General features: G+C 48.0%; 1 protein-coding gene across 3 annotated transcripts in view; it reads left to right on the top strand.

Annotated features, from left to right (window-relative positions):
• Window positions 1–18,845, top strand: part of CUL9 (cullin 9) — a 38,968-nt gene that overhangs the window by 4,203 nt on the left and 15,920 nt on the right. For 2 of the 3 annotated variants that reach the window (XM_041762964.1, XM_041762951.1), the window contains 22 exons: window positions 292–427; window positions 578–771; window positions 1,039–1,444; window positions 1,854–2,046; window positions 4,746–4,953; window positions 7,002–7,198; window positions 7,566–7,783; window positions 8,468–8,717; window positions 8,806–8,911; window positions 9,453–9,680; window positions 9,966–10,056; window positions 10,178–10,349; window positions 12,460–12,565; window positions 12,845–12,940; window positions 13,206–13,381; window positions 13,869–14,002; window positions 14,343–14,522; window positions 14,709–14,818; window positions 14,900–15,082; window positions 15,226–15,386; window positions 15,661–15,889; window positions 15,984–16,173. In XM_041762964.1, the coding sequence (XP_041618898.1) occupies window positions 292–427; window positions 578–771; window positions 1,039–1,444; window positions 1,854–2,046; window positions 4,746–4,953; window positions 7,002–7,198; window positions 7,566–7,783; window positions 8,468–8,717; window positions 8,806–8,911; window positions 9,453–9,680; window positions 9,966–10,056; window positions 10,178–10,349; window positions 12,460–12,565; window positions 12,845–12,940; window positions 13,206–13,381; window positions 13,869–14,002; window positions 14,343–14,522; window positions 14,709–14,818; window positions 14,900–15,082; window positions 15,226–15,386; window positions 15,661–15,889; window positions 15,984–16,173 (3,964 nt within the window). The remainder of the gene's footprint in view (window positions 1–291; window positions 428–577; window positions 772–1,038; window positions 1,445–1,853; window positions 2,047–4,745; window positions 4,954–7,001; window positions 7,199–7,565; window positions 7,784–8,467; window positions 8,718–8,805; window positions 8,912–9,452; window positions 9,681–9,965; window positions 10,057–10,177; window positions 10,350–12,459; window positions 12,566–12,844; window positions 12,941–13,205; window positions 13,382–13,868; window positions 14,003–14,342; window positions 14,523–14,708; window positions 14,819–14,899; window positions 15,083–15,225; window positions 15,387–15,660; window positions 15,890–15,983; window positions 16,174–18,845) is intronic. The other variant, XM_041762959.1, reaches the window with a different exon arrangement.

Here is an 18,845-nt window from a genome sequence, read left to right as displayed (position 1 = left end):
CTCACGTCCAGGAAGCATAGCTGATACATGGAGACACTCTTTGCACCCCCACCCATGGAGTTGGCTAGCAGGAAGTGTCAGAGCAGAGACCATCAGGGTTAGGAGGAGATGAGTGGCAAGGCCAACCCCATAGGGAAAGGTAGCCTTTTGCTATACAGAGGCTTTCCCCAACTTAGCCGGGTGTGCATCTGAGGGCTATGGGGCCCAGCTCCAGGCCCAGCCTTGTCCTCTCAAGCCGCACCACCCAGGGCTCAGAACCCTATTCTCATTTTCTTCCTCCCTCCACACCAGGTCTTCTGGCAGTCAACGGGCCGCACCTACTGGGTACACTGGCACATGCTGGAGATCCTGGGCCCAGAGGAAGCTGCTGAGGATGCGGCTTCAGTGGCTGTGGAGAAGGGGGCAGGGGCTCCTCTGCTGGACACAGGTGAGCCTTGAAGGGCACATGGACACAGCATGTCTCTGAACAGAGGAGTAGGCCTGGGGCAAAGCCACTCCTGATCCAGAGCTGCCCTTGAGATTCAGAAATGCACTCTGTTCCTGTGAAATGATAACACTGCTGTTCCTGTGTCCTCAGCCCTTCCCTCCTGGGACTGGAAACCTGTGGATGGGCTCTACTCTTTGCCGTACCTCCAGCCCGAACCTCAGAAGAATGAGCAGTTGGGATACCTGACCCAGGCTGAGTGGTGGGAGCTGCTCTTTTTCATCAAGAAGCTGGACATATGTGAGCAGCAGCCAATTTTCCAGAATCTTCGAGAGAACCTAGATGAGGTATCATAGGCCTGAGATATTTGGGTTTATAGTGGGTTTGGAGGCAGGATTCTCTAAAGGAGTTCAAGATAAGGAGGTGCTTAGGGGGAGGCTGGAGCTAGAAGTTAGAGAGTATGAGGGGGCCTGCTTGGAAAGGAGATAAATGCTGTGAGGTCTGGTATGTAGAAATTTGCAAGGCATGGCAGGAGGCAGCTACCCTCCCTATTTTTGTCCCCAGGACCTTCAAGTCTACTTGTCCCTGAAATGCATACCCTTTTCTGTTGACAGACCCTGGGTGACAAGGCCCTGGGTGATCTCTCTGTGCCCATAGAGATGGCTGAGGGTCTGCTGCAGGTGCTCAGCAATCGGTTTGAAGGTAGCACCCTCAGTGACCTGCTCAACTCCCAAATCTACACCAAGTATGGGCTGCTGCCTGATGAACTAAGCATCTCATCTTCTTCACGAAGTCACTCCTGTACTCCAGATCCAGAGGAGCAGTCCAAGTCAGAGGCCAACTTCTCAGAAGAAGAGACTGAGTCTCCCAAAGCAAAAGCTGAGCCCCTGAAGGCAGATGCAGAACCTGCCAAGGGAAAAATTGAGCCCCCCATGGCACAGAGTGATTCACAGCTATTTAACCAGCTTCTGGTGACTGAGGGAATGGCTCTGCCCCCTGAGATGAAGGAGGCAGCCAGTGGTGAGTCACGTGCTGGGAGGAGAGGGCAAAGAATTTGGAACAAGTCCTAGGCAGTCCCCACAGAAGTAGTTAGGGTAGAGCAGAGCTGTGGACTAAGGTTGCTGTTGCATGGGAAAATACTCTGGAAGCATGCATCCATCTTCCTTCCTTTAACCTTGGGTGTATCCAACCAATCACTGCTCCCTTCAGTATCCCAGGAAAAGGAGGGTCTGTTTTCCAGAATATCTTCATCTTCAGTGTTTGGCTATTAGATCCCTCACACAGAATTAGAAAAGCTCAGAATGCAAACTACAGTAATAAATAATGTATTAAAATATCAGTTGGATAACTGGGCTTGACCTTTAAAGACTTCCGACTTGGAGGAGCCTCAATTTTTCCTAAGCCATTACCTTTCCCTCACCAATTTCAGAAATGGCTAGAGGCTTGCGGGGCCCTGGTCCACGCAGCTCCCTGGATCAGCATGTGGCAGCAGTTGTGGCCACCGTGCAGATATCCAGCTTGGACACAAATGTGCAGCTTTTGGGGCTCTATGCCCTCTCTCAGGCTGTGGAAGAAGTCACTGAGCGGGACCACCCTCTGGTCCGTCCTGACAGATCCCTGAGGTTAGTTAGCATGGTGGGAAGGGCAAGGGGTTTGGGCTTAAGCTGCCATTGGGGGAGGATGGTGGGAGTGAGGGAAGGAACTATAGCAGGAAGTTGAAAGGCTGGGGGTGAAAGAAGGGTCAAGCTGAGGAGCAGCCAAGCAGGATGCAGTATTATAATGGACTATTCTAATATACTCGGAGGACTTACTCTGTGCCAGGCTCTGTGCTTCAGGTTCTACACACATTCTTCTCTCTGTCTTCCTTCCTGAGGAAGAGTTGATGCTATGCTTATGCCATTGTTTGGGTGAGGAAACTGAACTTTAGAAAATTTAACTCATGGAGTTTGACAGCAGAGCCAGGATTCAAACCGAGCTCCTTTTGGCTCTACAGCTTGAGTTCTGACCCTACTCCTTGAGTTCTTTTATTTTCTTTTTCCTTCCTTCATTTGTTCCTTCCTTCCCTTCCTTCCTTCCTTTTTAAAGTTTTTTTTTTTTTTTTAATTTTTATTTATTTATGATAGGCACACAGTGAGAGAGAGAGAGAGACAGAGACACAGGCAGAGGGAGAAGCAGGCTCCATGCACCGGGAGCCCGACGTGGGATTCGATCCCGGGTCTCCAGGATCGCGCCCTGGGCCAAAGACAGGCGCCAAACCGCTGCGCCACCCAGGGATCCCATATTTTCAAAGATTTTTAAAACTGCTTCTTAATTTTACAAATAATACACAAATGCACTCCATTTTAAAAGATCTGAAGAATGTAAAAGAACATAGTACAGAATCCCTTTTTTGCCTCTGTTGCCAGTCTGCTGTGGATTTTTCAGACCTTCCGTAGATGTACATTTGTTAGTGTGTTTGGAAATGGAATATCTTCTGAGTTTGTGTTTACGTCTGTGTAATCACGCTACATGTTTCTACAACTTACCCCCCACACTCAGTATGTCTGAGAGGGCTCTCCACGCCCATCCACATAGAGCTGCCTCATTACTTTCACCACTGCGTAGGACTCTGCAATAGGATTATCTCCAAGTTCAAGTACAGTGTTCTATTGGATCTGTTTTCCTCACGTCTGCCAACACTGGATATTACTATTTAAAAAAAAATCTATCAGATTGGCAGAATTTTAAATGATTGATATCTTTGTTTTAATTTCTTTTCTAGTGAAGTTAAGCATATTTGCATGCATTTGTTGTGTTTTTTCTTGTACAAATAATCTGTTCTTATCCTTTGCCCATTTTCCTACTGGGTCTTTGTTTTTTTTCTTACTGATTTGTAGGCAATCTGGATATTAATCTGTTGCTAGTGTTTCATGTATTTTGCCTTTTTTTTTTCAAAATTGTATTAACTTTTCTGAACATAAAATAATATATGCGTCCTGTAAAAAAAGTTAGAAAATTATGAAGATAAAAATTATCTGAAAAACCTTTGGAGAAAGAGTCACTGTTCACATTTTGGTAAACTTTCTTACTTATATTTCTATATCCATTCATATATATGGCTCATGTGGTATTAACTTGTTTATAATAAATCCTGGCTACAGAAGGGGATTTATATTTGAAGCACATTTGATTCATGTTGTTGTCATCATAAAGCTCATGAGAAAAGACAGACAGAATTTTCCCAGGCTACCTCCTCAATATGTATCTCTCACTATGGAGAAAGATAATTTCACTGTTTTCCTCCTTGTGATGTTCAGGGTGAGCTAGGGACTCTGGAGCACTTCTTTCTTCTCTTCAGATCAGCAGTTCATAGGACTCTTTCCCTTCCTCATAATTGCTTATCTCTTAGCTTTATGGACAGTGTCTTTCACTCTGCTAAAGTTTTAGAATTTTAAATTAGAATATTTTAAAACTTTTTTTTAAAAAGATTTTATTTATTTATTTACTCATGAGAGACACAGAGAGAGAGGCAGAGACACAGGCAGAGGGAGAAGCAGGCTCCATGCAGGGAGCCCGATGTGGGACTCGATCCCAGGACTCCAGGGTCGCACCCTGGGCCTAAGGCAGGAGCTAAACCACTGAGCCACCCAGGCATCCCTATTTTAAAACTTTTAATGGCTTCTAGGTTTTGGGTGTCTCTGTCCTTTTCCAAAATTATAAAAAAATATTTCCCTGTATTTTGTAAATATTTTAAAATCTGTTTGCAGTTTCCTTATGCTGATGGGCCTGAGGCATTGCTCCAGCTGTAACTGTTTCTGCTGTCTCCACCTCACAGGTCGCATGGCCCTTGCTGTTCTTACTGGCTGGGATGTTACCCTTATCTAGCGATCTGTATCTACCCTGTGTCTTTACTAGAGTTTTAATTTTCTCGAGTTTATATTTTGATAGCTAGCATATGAGTCTACCCTTGTTTCTTTTTTTTTTTTTCCTACCCTTGTTTCTTTCTAAACATTTCTCAGCCATTCTTGCGTGTTTTCTCATCCTCTGACTGAAGCTGCCTGTCCTGTGTTTTGTAAAAAAGACCTTTTAGGCATCGTGATAAGAATTACAAATAGACTTATTTGAAAGGGTAAGCCAGAGTTTGTGACAGTTTTTGCCCTATGGTCTCCTTGGTGCAGCGAGGAGCCAGAGGCAGTTAGCTGGCAGAGGAAAGGGGATGAGGGGTGAGCCTAAGGTGAGGAGTGCAGGTTGGGGAGCGTGGGGGGATCTTGTTGGAAGGGGTTGGGCAGGGAGTCAGGTGTGACTTTGGGGATGGGAAACGGCCATGTCTCTTCTCTCTAAGAGAGAAGCTAGTGAAGACACTGGTGGAGCTGCTGACCAACCAGGTGGGAGAGAAGATGCTGGTGGTACTGGCTCTGCGTCTCCTCTACCTGCTGATGACCAAGCACGAGTGGCGCCCACTCTTTGCCAGAGAGGGTGGCATCTACGCCGTACTGGTTTGCATGCAAGAATATAAGACCTCCGTCTTGGTGCAGCAGGCGGGGCTGGCGGTGAGTGGACTGGGCCTGGCGGGAGAGAACGATGGGCAAGAGGGCAGGCTGGGCACTGCTGACCTTGGGGAAGTGCTGTGGTGACTTAGACCAGGGAGGAGGCTTGGGATAGAAAGATACAGGTGGGTTAAGGGTGTCAGCTGGACAGTCTTGGAGATTGAGTGCGTGTTTGGACAAAGGGACTAGGATATTTTTAAGAACGACTCCCAGATTTAAAATGGAGCAACAGAGGGGATGCATAGGCCATTTACTTAGTGGGGGAATGTAGGGGGAGGAAAGCTATGGGGAGAAGATCTGGAGTTGTGCTTTTAGTTTTGTCGAATTTCCCATGTCTTTTTAGGTACCCGTAAGTGTTTGGCTAGAGACTAATTTTCTGCATGTGACAAAGTAATTTTTTACCCTTTGATCTGAGTGATACCCTTACATAGAAAATACTCCCTTGCCAGATGTGGGTGCCTTGCCACCCTGGGCCTAGAGGATGGAGAAGGGGGGCCCTCGTTCAGGGGAGCTCACAAAATTGGCTTCCTGACTACTCCAGATACAAGTGCTGGCTGGTAGGAGGTGTGGGCAGGGTGTGTTCTGTATAGCCTGGGGTCCCTGAGGGGAACAGGTAGGCTTCATCTGAATTAGTTCTGAGAATGGATTCCAGGAGTATAATGGCAACAGCATGGACAGGAGCACAGGTCCTCTTAGAGCAGGCTGTTCCAGAGCGAGGTTGGGAGGCTCTTTCCTGTGCAGGGCCAGCTAGGTGCTGCTCCTCTGAAGAGCAGCCAAGCATTTGTGTCTAGGCCATGTTTGCTCAGAGAATTCCGTACTGACCCTTTCAGATCACATGATCAAAATACAGCACTGGCCCCTAAATTCAAACACTTGCCCCGTAGCAGAATTGCATCATCTTGTTTTTTTTTTTTTTAATTTTTTTTTTATTATGATAGTCACACAGAGAGAGAAAGAGAGGCAGAGACACAGGCAGAGGGAGAAGCAGGCTCCATGCACCAGGAGCCCCATGTGGGACTCGATCCCGGGTCTCCAGGATCGCGCCCTGGGCCAAAGGCAGGCGCCAAACCGCTGCGCCACCCAGGGATCCCCATCATCTTGTTTATAACCTCAGGCTTACAGAATCCAGCTAATTGGGGAGAGGATGGTAACCGAAGGGATAAAGCCTCATTATAAAGGTAGCATATGCATGGAAGGTTCAGGCCTTAAAAGGGAGAGTGTCCTGAGAATTAGTTCTAATCTCTAACCCTAGCAGGTTTCTTCTCAAGTGTTAACCCTTTCCCCAGGGAAGAGAGCCTCCACTCTAATGGTATAGTGTTCATCTTCATTTAATTTTCTATATAGTACCAGCAAACAAGTTCAGAAATTCCAAGAATTTTTTCCTGTAATTCCAGCCCCTCTTTCTGTGAGACAACCCAAGTAGTCTTATTGAGGAAGGTTGGCTACTGGCTTTGGAGGCTCAGGGACATAGGTTTGCAGTGTCGGCATATCAGTGGTGATTGAACCCGTGGGAGTAGATGAGGTTGCCTAAGCAGGGAGTGCAGAGTGAAAAGGGTCAGGAACTTCCATGTTCAAGGATTAGGCCGAGGAATTCCAGAGAGGCAGGCCGACCAGGACAATATGAAGTCCTGGAACTCAAGAGAAGAGAGGTTTTGCAAAGCGGGGGTGGTCAAGTGAGATGGAAGACAGTGTTAAGGAATGCCTTGGAAGACAACTAGATGCTGTGGAAAGGTCCTAACCCTGAGAGGAAGCTGCGGGAGGGGACGGTCACGCCACTCAGCCACTCAGCCTCGTCGCTGGCAGAGCGAAGTGGCAGGCTGATTTTATCACTGAGCCTCATTTTTTTCTATGCTTTCTTTGCTTCTCTCTCTTTTTGTTTGTAGCATTTGATATCCCATCATGACCTCCTTCATTTTCATCTCCTACTTGACCTACTTGCAAACAGCTCAGCTGCCCCAAAGTTTGGAGTTGAGAGTGAGGACCTGGCTCTCCTCTTTTTCTGCAGGGTGGCTCTGCCCACCACTAACTCTGCTTCCACATCCCCATTGCAGGCACTGAAGATGCTGGCCATTGCCAGCTCCTCGGAGATCCCCACTTTTGTTACCGGCCGAGATCCTATCCACCCTTTGTTTGATGCCCAGATGACCAGAGAGATCTTCGCCAGCATTGACTCAGCCACCCGCCCAGGCTCTGAGAGCCTGCTCCTTACTGTCCCTGCGGCCGTGATCCTGATGCTGAACACGGAGGGGTTAGCGCATCACCCTCCAAACTTCCGCTAAGCCCCAAGCCCCACTACTGCTCTGCCCACATCTCATCTGCTTCACAGAAATTTCCCTTATGTTGTTATCTCTGGATGAAACATTGGTGGCCCTCTCTGACTGTTGTTAGTATATTGGGGGTAGGGAGTTCCCCAGGGAGAGCAGGGGCACCCTGACCTTCCTTCCTGGGGTTGGGGGAAGTGACCTGAGGTCAGGGAGCTGGGTGTCCTGGCCTCAGAAGGAGCCCTGGAGCCCTTTCCTCCCTAGCTGCAGCCCTCCTCCTTTCTAGACTTGCTCTCTGCTTCCATTGCATTCACTCTCTTTCAACTTCTTCCCGGGTTACCGCCTTCCTCACAGGTGCTCCTCTGCTGTGAGAAATGGTCTGCTCCTGCTCAATCTGCTTCTGTGCAACCACCACACTCTGGGGGACCAGATTATAACCCGAGAGCTGAGAGATACCTTATTCAGGCACTCTGGGATAGCACCGGGGACAGAACCCATGCCTACCACACGCACCATACTCATGATGCTTCTCAATCGCTACTCAGAACCACCAGGCAGTCCTGAGCACACAGGTACCATTGTGGATGGGGTGGTTCTTCTGAGGAATCAGGTGGTGCCAGCCTGTGGCCAGGAGAGCTAAGGCTTATATACTAGTACCTTACTGGAAAGATACAATGAACCTCTAGGAAAGGAGTAAGGGTTTTGGCACTCAAGTTAGGTCTTAAGTAGAACTTTCTGACGAAGAGGAGAAGGAGACTCTAGGATAGGTAAGGAAAATTATCTAAGGCCAGTATATGGGGTGTCTGGTTAGTGCAATCAGTAGAGCCTGTGACTCTTGATCTTGGGGTTGTAAGTTCCAGCCCCATGTTGGGTGTAGAGATTACTTTAAAATAAAATCTTTAAAGCCACCATGCTAGGTAGTAGGGAGGTATAATTATAATAGCTTATATTTATTGGCTTATGTAACAGCAGAACTACCACTTAATAATAACAGGTAATTGTATGACTATATGAGATTAAAAATGTGTGTGTTTAACCTAATAGTGTTTGCCATACTAAACTTTATTTCTAGACGCAGCTAGCTATGCATTTGGGTCCAGAGAAGAAAATCCCCCATAGTTTGGTGCAAACTACAGACATCCTCCCAACAGGAGGAAAATTGGGGGGTGATTTTCTGGACCTGCCCAGTTCTCAGTTTGACCAACTTGCATGACTCCTCTTCATACTCATTTTTTCCCTCCCATGTGTCCGGGCAGCAGCACTGGAAACCCCTGGTGCCCCAGGCCAGGATGGGTCCCCTGAGCGCCTGATCCGATCCCTGGCGGGAGGCCCGTCTGCAGAGCTCCTCCTGAGCTTGGAACGAGTGCTGTGCCATGAGGGCGGCCCCAGCGGCGCCATGAGGCCCCTCCTCAAGCGCCTCCAGCAGGAGACCCAGCCCTTCCTCCTGCTGCTGAGGACTCTGGACGCCCCAGGGCCCAACAAAACTCTGCTGCTGACTGCACTGAGGTGAGGGGCCTGTTGGGGCACCCATGCATCAGAGGCCAGGGGAGCTGGCAGACTGCAGGGATTTTGCTTGTCTCCATCCCCCAACCAGGGTCATGACCCGGCTGCTGGATCACCCCGAGGCGATGGTCCTCCCCTGGCACGAGGTCTTGGAGCCCTGCCTCAACTGTCTCAGTGGCCCTAGCAGTGACTATGAGGTACCAGAGCCCTGGCAAATGCAGGGGAGGGAATGGCAGCTTCTGGGGGCATCAGCTACCTTGTGAGGCTCTGGAAGGCAAAGCGCAACCTTTTTGGGTGGGTCTGAATGCAGAGGGGTAATTAGGAAGGAATGACATATCAGAGTCCTGAGAACTGGGGCCTTGGAAGTATAAATTTATTGGCTGCAGCTGCATTTTAGATTCTGAGTTTGGGAGAAGCTCACATTCACCGATCCAAACATTCCTCACTCTCTACCCTTTCGGGTTTATGTGTTTTAGACCAAGGCTCAGGCACCAAGGCAGGCTCTTGAGAGCTTCGCCCTGGCAGGAAAAAGCATTGGGAGCTGTGCCTAGGCTCTGCCGGCTCTGGAGTCCCAGCACCCTACTGCTCTATCCCAACCTTTGGTACTCTCCTTTTCCTGGGCTTTCAGGCTTCTCCGAAAACTCATCTGCCACATTCTGTTTTCTAAACCCACCCCTCATCCCTTATGTGGCCTGCCTTTTGTTTCCCATATGTTAATCTCTGTGGCTCTGGGCTCAGATTGTTCAGGAGCTGCTCTACTTTCTGCATCGCCTGGCCTCAATGCATAAGGACTATGCTGTGGTTCTCTGCTGCCTGGGAGCCAAAGAGGCCCTCTCCAAAGTCCTAGACAAGCACTCGGCTCAGCTGCTGCTGGCCTGTGAGCTTCGGGACCTGGTGACAGAGTGTGAAAAACATGCCCAACTCTACAGTAACCTTACGTCCAGCATCCTGGCTGGCTGCATTCAGGTGAGGAGGCGTGTGGGTCCAGAGCTGAGGGAGAACGTAAACCAGAAGCAGGGGAAGAGGATTCATTGTGGGTCCTCCTTTGGTAACCCTATTTGGCACAAATGGTAGCAAATCTGGGGCACTTGTTTCCCCAGTCTTTACCCCACATGGTCCTGTTCTGCCAAAATGTGTGAAGAGAGAGGTTGAGTGTTTTGTTGCCCCTTGACTTGTTCTCCATACATGTTTCTGTATGTTCACACTCTTCCCTCCTCCCCATATCCCTTCTCTCCACTGTTCCCACTGCAGATGGTGCTGGGCCAGATCGAAGACCACCGACGAACCCACCAACCCATCAACATCCCCTTCTTTGACGTGTTTCTCAGGCATCTCTGCCAGGGTCTGTGCCCCAATCTGCTTTCTTCTGGCTTCCACCCCAGTATTTGTTTTCCCCGTCTCTTTCCTTTCTTCTCTCTCAACTAACTAGACTGTGATGGCCACCCCCTCCCACTTACCCCTAGGCTCCAGTGTGGAAGTGAAGGAGGACAAGTGCTGGGAGAAGGTGGAGGTGTCCTCCAACCCGCACCGGGCCAGCAAGCTGACGGACCGCAACCCCAAGACCTACTGGGAGTCCAACGGCAGCACTGGCTCCCATTACATCACCTTGCACATGCACCGTGGTGTTCTTGTTAGGTATGAACATGCTCATGTGCACATATGCATACACACACGCGTGAATACTTTGATACACCCCAGTATACATTCTCCAAGCACCCACATGTGTGACTCTATAAACCCTAGGCGTTAGGGACACACTCAAACCCATCCTGTGCAGTGAATAGATAGACACATAGATCCACATTCCTTGTATAGTATAGACATTTTCACTCCCTGAGCCTGTTGACATGCTCCTCCTACTAGGGACAGATGTGCATGGTGTTGTGCGAAGTTGATAACTTTCTTATTCATTCTTTCCATGGGTGCTTGCTTAATGTATACTCTGTGCCAGGCACTGGGCCATGGTCTAGGGCTATAAGGACAATTAGATATAGTACCCATCCTCAGGGAACTTGTGGTCTTGTTGGGGAGTTAGTCTGGAAAATCAGTAAGAGTAAGAAAAAGTGACGTGGACCCTGAGGCCAAGTAAGAGGTGAGAGAAGTCTTCCAGAAGGAGATGTTAAATGAGTTCTTTCAAAGTAGAAATTAGCTATATAAAGAGAGGCAGTGGCTAGTCCAGGCAGAGGGATAGCATCTGTGTAAAATGGAAGTAAGAAACACAGGGAAGTTTAAGTGACTGGCTGGAATGAAGGGTGTGTTGTTGGGCAGCCAGGGTGGCTCGGTGGTTTAGTGCTGCCTTCAGCCCAGGGCCTGATCCTAGAGACCTGGGATCGAGTCCCATGTCAGGCTCCTACATGGAGCCTGCTTCTCCCTCTACCTGTGTCTCTGCCTCTCTCTCTCTCTCTCTCTCTCTCTCTCTCTCTCATGAATAAATAAATAAAATCTTAAAAAAAAAAAAGAAGGATGTGTGTCATGAAAAATAGCAAGAGACAAAGCCAGAAAACTAGGTAGAGCCAGACCACAGAGTTTTGTAAGCTAAGTAGTTTGAACGCTATTCTGAAACTGAGGGAGCCTCTAAAGGATTTTAAGAATACAAGAGACAAAACTGAATTCTTTTCTTTTCTTTTCTTTTTTCTTTTCTAGAAAAGTCACCCTGGTGATTATGAGAGTTTGGGTTGAAGGCCAGAGTTGGAAGGTTTATGCGGTGGTCTCGTTGAGAAATGAATGTTTTCAGGATGCCTGGCTGGCTCAGTGGTTGGGCGCCTGCCTTTGGCCCAGGTTGTGATTCCGGGATTCGGGATTCTCTCTCTCTCTGTGTCTCTCATGAATAACTAAATAAATCTTAAAAAAAAAAAAAAAGAAATGAATGTTTTCAGTTAGGCAGAGGGAATGGAAATAAGGAAGGAGTAGCAGACAGATCTCAAGTCTACAGGATGCGCCACTGACATGAGGGAAGCCATGAGCCAGAGAAGTCACACAGTTTAATGTGAGTACTCTAGTGAGATGGCAGTTTTCTTCCCTAGAGGACTGTAGGAAGAAGAGCAGACCTCTGTGGATAGATAATGGTTCCATTTGGGCATGTTGACTTTGAGGTGCCTATGGGGTGTGATATGGAAACATCTGCTGGGTACACAGCATGAAAGCTGAGAGGAGCCATCTAGGGTAGAGATGTGGATTTAGAGTCATTAGGGAATTGGTTTTTGGTTGAAACTATGGTTTTTTTTTTCTTCTTTAAAAGATTTTATTTATTCATGAGAGACACAGAAAGAAGCAGAGATAGAAGCAGGCTCTCTGTGGGGAGCCTGATGTGGGACTCGATCTCAGGACCCCAGGATTACGCTGTTCCTGAAGGCAGACACTCAATCACTGAGCCATCCAGGCATCCCGAAACTGATTTTAAATAAAGTCACTTTGGCGGAAGACAGAGCAGAGGCTCTGGGGAAGACTAACACTTAAGGAGGCAGTGGGATGGGGGTCTGAGGAGGAAGTAGTGGGTTGAAGTCATTTTTTAAAAAAATTGTTTATTTATCTATTCATGAGCGATAGAGAAAGAGGGAGAGACAGGCAGAGGGAGAAGCAGGTTCCATGCAGGGAGCCTGAGGTGGGACTCGATCCTGGGTCCCTAGGATCACACCCTGGGCTGCAGGCAGCACTAAACCGCTGCACCACCGGGGCTGCCCGGGTTGAAGTCATTTTGAACAAAGACCAAGGCCCCAGGTCTAAATGATTGTTTTTCCTCTCCCAGGCAGCTGACTTTGCTCGTGGCCAGTGAGGACTCAAGTTACATGCCGGCAAGGGTGGTGGTGTTCGGAGGTGACAGTGCCAGCTGCATCAACACTGAGCTCAACACGGTGGGGACCCTGGTGCCCCTCTTGACCTTACTCCCCATCTTTCCATCCCAGGACCTCCTGGGAAGGATCCAGTCCCTGGGAGATTCCCACGTTCCTTCCCCCAGGCAGGCTTTGTCTCCTAAGCAGTGAGAGCAGAGCTCAGCATGCAAATTTGCGTGGTTCCGTGGGTTTAGGACAGAAGTAAAGAGCACACACTGTCACAGGATTTGGTTGCTGTCAGTAGTTCCTCTAGCCCAACTTCTGGAGGTGATAGTTCTTTCTCCTCCCCTACCCCATCAGGTCAATGTGATGCCCTCCGCCAGCCGGGTGATCCTCCTGGAGAACCTGAACCGTTTCTGGCCCATCATCCAGATCCGCATAAAGCGCTGCCAGCAGGTAGGGTTAGGGGAGAGGCCGGGCTGGGGATCACGGGGTAGCATAGGGTCTTCATAGTGATTGCATTCCCCAGCATTTGCATGCCAGGCTCAGGCCTCACATCTTCTTGGGGATGGCCCAGGAGCCTGTTGAGTTTGAGTGTCTCCAGGGAACTCAGGGCATGAGGCCTGGCTTTTTCTTTTTCTTTTTTTTTTTTTTTTTTTTTTTTTTGCAGTGCTTGTTGGCTGGGTGGCTAAGGTAATAGACAAGTCTGTGCATGTTACAGGGCGGCATCGACACCCGGGTTCGAGGTGTGGAGGTCCTGGGCCCCAAGCCCACTTTCTGGCCACTATTCCGGGAGCAGCTGTGTCGCCGTACATGTCTCTTCTATACCATTCGGGCACAAGCCTGGAGCCGGGACATAGCAGAGGACCGCAAGCGCCTCCTCCAGCTCTGTCCCCGGTGGGTGGAGCAGGCAGTGGGCTGGCCAGGTTGATGGGAGGGAGGAGAAGTTAATATAGTAGGAGGACACTGTTAAGAAGTAGGCAGTTGGGAGGGGCGCCTGGATGACTCAATTGGTTGAACATCTGACTCTTGGTTTTGGCTCAGGTCATGGTCTCACCATTAGGTGATCAAGCCCCACGTTGGGCTCTGTGTTCTGTGCGGCATCTGCTTCAGGTTCTTTCTCCCTCTCTCCACTCTCTCTCTCTCTCTCAAATAAATAAATAAAATTTTTAAAAATGTAGGTGGTGGGAGACTTCTGCAGGAGTCTGAAAGGTAAAGCGGCAGCCAGGACATAAAGGGAGTGTCACAGAGGTGACACGTGTGCTTATGTCAACAAGCTGGTTAGGGAGCCAACCGTAGTGAAAGTGGGAGCTGATAACACTTGAGTGGAGGCCTCAGAGAGACCTGTGCCTTAAAGTCTTGACCACATACTCCTTCTTCCCAGACTCAACAGGGTTCTGCGCCATGAGCAGAATTTTGCTGATCGCTTCCTCCCTGATGACGAGGCTGCCCAAGCACTGGGCAAGACCTGCTGGGAGGCCCTGGTCAGCCCCCTGGTGCAGAACATCACTTCCCCCGGTAACCATCCTGACCCTGGGCCCCACTAACCAGCCCCTTATAATTATTCCCAGGGATCACCTGAGTTGATTCTCTTGGTCCCTGTCTTTATCCCCAAAGGCCTATCGCCTCAGTGTTTCTCTCCTTCCTGCCCTAGGGACTGCTCCTTGAGCCTCTAGTATTTGAATCTTCTCCTCCACCCCACCCCCACCCTGTTAGCACACCCCCAGACTCCAGGTAAAGTGAGCCTCGGCTTGTCTGCCTCCCAGGCCTTTCTGTGTAATTGGGCCTTCTCTCTCCTCTTCCTGGGCTGCCTGTCTCCCTATTTCCCATCACCTGTTTCTGACCTATCTTCTTTTAGATCCAGAGGGGGTGAGCTCCCTGGGATGGCTACTGGATCAGTACTTGGAGCAAAGGGAGAGCTCTCAGAACCCCGTGAATCGAGCAGCATCATTTGCCTCTCGAGTTCGTCGCCTTTGTCATTTGCTGGTGCATGTAGAACCTCCACCCGGGCCTTCTCCTGAGCCATCCACTCGGCCGAGTAAGTCCCAGCAATGGCCTGTTCAGCTAAGAACCTGGGCAGTGGTGGTACCTGGCTCCTCCACATCTTGAATCTTACTCTTTCCGACTGCTCTGCTCTGGGCCTTTCCAGAGGTCGGTACCCAAGACCCTTAGGTTCACTCAGGGGCTGAGACAAAGCCGCATCCCTTGCCCTCTGTTTCCGCAGTCGGTAAGAACAGTAAGGTCCGGGATCGGAGCCCCGGGCCCTCACCAGCTCTTCCAAGCAGCAGCCTGAGGAACATAACCCAGTGCTGGCTGAGTGTGGTGCAGGAGCAGGTGAGTCAAGGAAGCTGTAGTCTGAGGCGGAACGGGGCTGCTAGGCTACTGCAGCTATTGTTACTTCTCCTCCTTCCTCAGGTCAGCAGGTTCCTGGCAGCAGCCTGGAGGGCCCCTGACTTTGTGCCTCGTTACTGTAAGCTCTATGAGCACTTGCAGAGAGCAGGTTCAGAGCTCTTTGGGCCTCGGGCAGCCTTCACACTGGCTCTGCGCAGTGGCTTCTCCGGTGCATTGCTACAGCAGTCCTTCCTCACTGCTGCCCACGTGAGTACCACCAGCCTCCTAGTCAGCCAGTTACCTGAAGCGAGCTCTCCTCTTTCTCTGCCTTTCACCTCTTCTCTCTCCCCACTTTCCACTGCTCCACTCCCTCTTCATGCTTGGCCAGTCCCCTTTCTGTTGCCCCCTAGATAAGTGAGCAGTTTGCCAGGCATATCGACCAGCAGATCCAGGGTGGCTTGGTTGGTGGAGCCACTGGAGTGGAGATGCTGGGGCGGCTTCAGCAGCACCTGGAGCCCATCATGGTCCTTTCTGGCCTAGAGTTGGCCACTACTTTTGAACACTTCTATCAGTGAGTACAGGTCTGAGAGGTAGGGAAGGGGAGGCCTAGAATCTGGAGATGGTGAAGATTTGAATCTTGGAGGGCAGATGGGGTGGAGGCAGTGAAGAGGAAAGATTAAGATACGGAGATGGCCATGGCTGGTGGAAAGAGAGTAGGGAAGAAGAGGGGAGACAGGGCCTGTGACTCAGGCCTGCTGCAACAGAGGAACCTATGTTCTGGAGGGGGAGGCAGGACCTGGGCCCAGCGTCCACACTGAGGCTCGCCTGCTCTGTGTGTGCTGCAGGCACTACATGGCAGATCGTCTCCTGAGCTTGGGCTCGAGCTGGCTGGAGGGGGCTGTGCTGGAGCAGATTGGCCTCTGCTTCCCCAACCGCCTCCCCCAGCAGATGCTGCGGAGCCTGAGCACCTCTGAGGAGCTGCAGCACCAGTTCCACCTCTTTCAGCTCCAGCGGCTTGACAAGCTGCTTTTGGAGCAGGAGAATGAGGAGGAACAGGGCCTGGAAGAAGAAGAGGTAAGGGCAAGGGAAATGAGTGGGAGAATAGGAGAGTAAAAGACTAGACTAAAGAAGGGAACCCAAGAGCCCTTGAAATCCTTCTGTCTCTCAGGAGGAAGCAGAGAAAGAAGAGGCTGAGAAAGAACTATTTATCGAAGATTCAAGTCCAACAGTTTCCATACTGGTCCTGTCACCACGCTGCTGGCCGGTCTCCCCACTCTGCTACCTGTACCATCCCAGAAAGTGCCTTCCCACTGAATTCTGTGATGCCCTTGACCGCTTCTCCAATTTCTACAGCCAGAGTGAGGAGATAGGGACAGGCAATTGGAGATTGGGGTGAGATTTGGGGTGGCAGGAGAAAAGAGGAAGAGGACCTGTGGACAGGAATGCATAGACATAAAGAAAAATAGTCTCTAGGGACAGTAGCGTCCTAGGGAAGGGGGAAGAAGTGGGTTAGATCTTTTTTAATTTCTTTCATCATTACCTTCACTTTTGTATGAATTTGTTCTGTTTTTCTTTTTGTAACTTTGAGTTCTATGCTTACCTAATTTTTACTCTTTTCAGACTTCTTTCCTAGTCAATATTTGAGGCTATTCTTTTTCCTCTCAACATTGCTTTAGCTGCATTTGGTTTGAGTGTTGTGGGATTTTTCTTAAGATTGGTTTTTTGTGTGTTATACTTAGTTTTCGGTAAAGTACACAGTCTTAATTAGACTTAATGAATTTTATATACACACAGACTCCCATAACCACCATCTAGAGCATTTCCAGCACCCCAGAAGACTTCCTCCTTCATGTCGCTTTCTAGTTAGTAAACTCTTCCAAGAGAAACCATTATTCTTCCTTTTATCACCATAGATTCTTGCCTGTATTTGAACATCATATAAATGGGATAATTGGTTATATATTCTGTGTCAGATTTCTTTCAGTGGGTGTAATGTCTGTGAGGACTATCCAGGTTGTCAGTTTTATCATTATTTTGTTCCTTGTATTGCTGATTCCTTTCCATTGTATGAATATATTTACCCTTTCTGCTGTTGATGGACATTTGAGATGTTGCCTAAGTTTTTATTATGCAATGTGTGAGCATTTAGTATGTTTTTAGTTTTAAGAATTTTCCAGTTTCCATTATTTTTTTTTCCAGTTTCCGTTATTATTTCTACTTTGATCTGTTAGTTTTTTAGGAGTATATTTTAAAATTCCCAAACCAGTTTTTCTTCGTTTAGTTATCTTTTTGTTTTAGATTTCAATCCCTTTGGTTCATTGTGGCTAAAGAACGTGGTTTCTGTGATTCTGAATCTTTGCAATGTCTTGAGACCTCCTTTATGGCCTACTAGCTGGTCAGATTTTGTAAGGGTTCCATGTGTGATTAAAAATGTTGTATTCTTCAGCTGCTGGTTACGGGCTTCTGCACATTCCACTAAATTGACTTTGTTAATTGTACTGTTCAAATCTGCTGTAACCTTATGCATTTTTGTCTGCTTGATCTATTACTGAGAGAGGTATATTAAGATCTGTCATTGTAATAGTGAATTTTTAAACTTTTCATCAGGTCATCTTTGCTTTATATATTTTTGACTATGATATTAGATGAAAGTTTAGGGACACCTGGATGGCTCAGTCATTTAAATGTCTGACTCTTGATTTTAGCTCAGGTCATGATCTCAGGGTCGTGAGACTGAGCCCCTCATTGGGCTCCATGCTGGGTGTTGAGCCTTCTTAAGATTCTCTCTCCCCCTCTGCTCCTCCCTCCTCACACGTTATCTCTCTCTCTCTCTCTCTCTAAAAAATAAAATGTTTAGATAGGGGCATCTGGGTGACTCAATTACGTATCTGACTCTTGGTTTTTGGCTCAGGTCATGATCTGAGGTCTGGGGTCATGAGATCTGGGGTCATGAGATCCAGCCCTGTGTTGGGCTCCGTGCTCAGTAGAGAATTTGCTTGTCCTTCTCCCTCTGCTCCCCCCACCTCACCTTGCGTGCTCTCTCTCTCTCTAGTAAATAAGTAAAATCTTTTTAAAAAATAAAATAAAGTTTAGATAAAAATTTAAAATCAGGGGCAGCCCGGGTGGCTCAGCGGTTTAACGCCGCCTTCAGCTCAGGGTGTGGTCCTGGAGTCCCAGGATTGAGTCCCACATCAGGCTCCCCGCATGGAGCCTGCTTTTCCCTCTGCTTGTGTCTCTGCCTCTCTCTCTCTCTCTCTCTCTTTGTGTTTCTCATGAATAAATAAGTAAAATCTTAAAAAAAAAAAAAAGTTACTTAAAAAAATTTTTTTTAATCATTTAATAGTGTTGTCCAGTAGAACTTTCTACAGTGATGGAAGAGTTATTTTCTGTATTCTTCGGCATGATGGCCATTTGTGGCTACTGAAATGTGACTAGTTCAATTGAGGAATTGAGTATTTAATTTTATTTACTTTAACCGGTTTAAATAGCCACATATGGCTACCATAATGGACTATGCAGGTTTAAAATCTTCATAGTTAATTTAAATTTTATTATTATGAAATGATCTTTCTTTCTAGTAAAGCTTATTCTCTCAAAGTCTGTTGGGTTTTGTTTTGTTTTTTTTTTTCAACAATTTTATTTATTTATTCATGAGAGACACAGAGAGAGAGGCAGAGACACAAGCAGAGGGAGAAGCAGTCTCCATGCAGGGAGCCCCATGCAGGACTCATCCCAGAATTCCGGGATCACACCCTGAGCCAAAGGTAGACACTTAACTGCTCAGCCACCCAGGTGTCCCTCAAAGTCTTTTTTTTTTTTTTTCTGGTGTTAATATTATACCTGTTTTCTTTGGTTAGTGTTTTTCTAGAGTATCTCTTTCTATCCTTTTTGTTGGGGGAAACTGATAATTCTTTTAGATTTTTTTGTGGTAAAATATAAATAACAAAATTTGCCATTTTAACCATTTTTTAAGATTGTATTTTTAAGTAATCTCTACACACAATGTGAGGCTTGACCTTTACAACCTTGA

The sequence above is a fragment of the Vulpes lagopus genome, chromosome 1, assembly GCF_018345385.1.
Source record: "Vulpes lagopus strain Blue_001 chromosome 1, ASM1834538v1, whole genome shotgun sequence".
Classification (NCBI taxonomy): domain Eukaryota; kingdom Metazoa; phylum Chordata; class Mammalia; order Carnivora; family Canidae; genus Vulpes; species Vulpes lagopus.
This window is presented reverse-complemented; position numbering and strand designations above follow the sequence as displayed.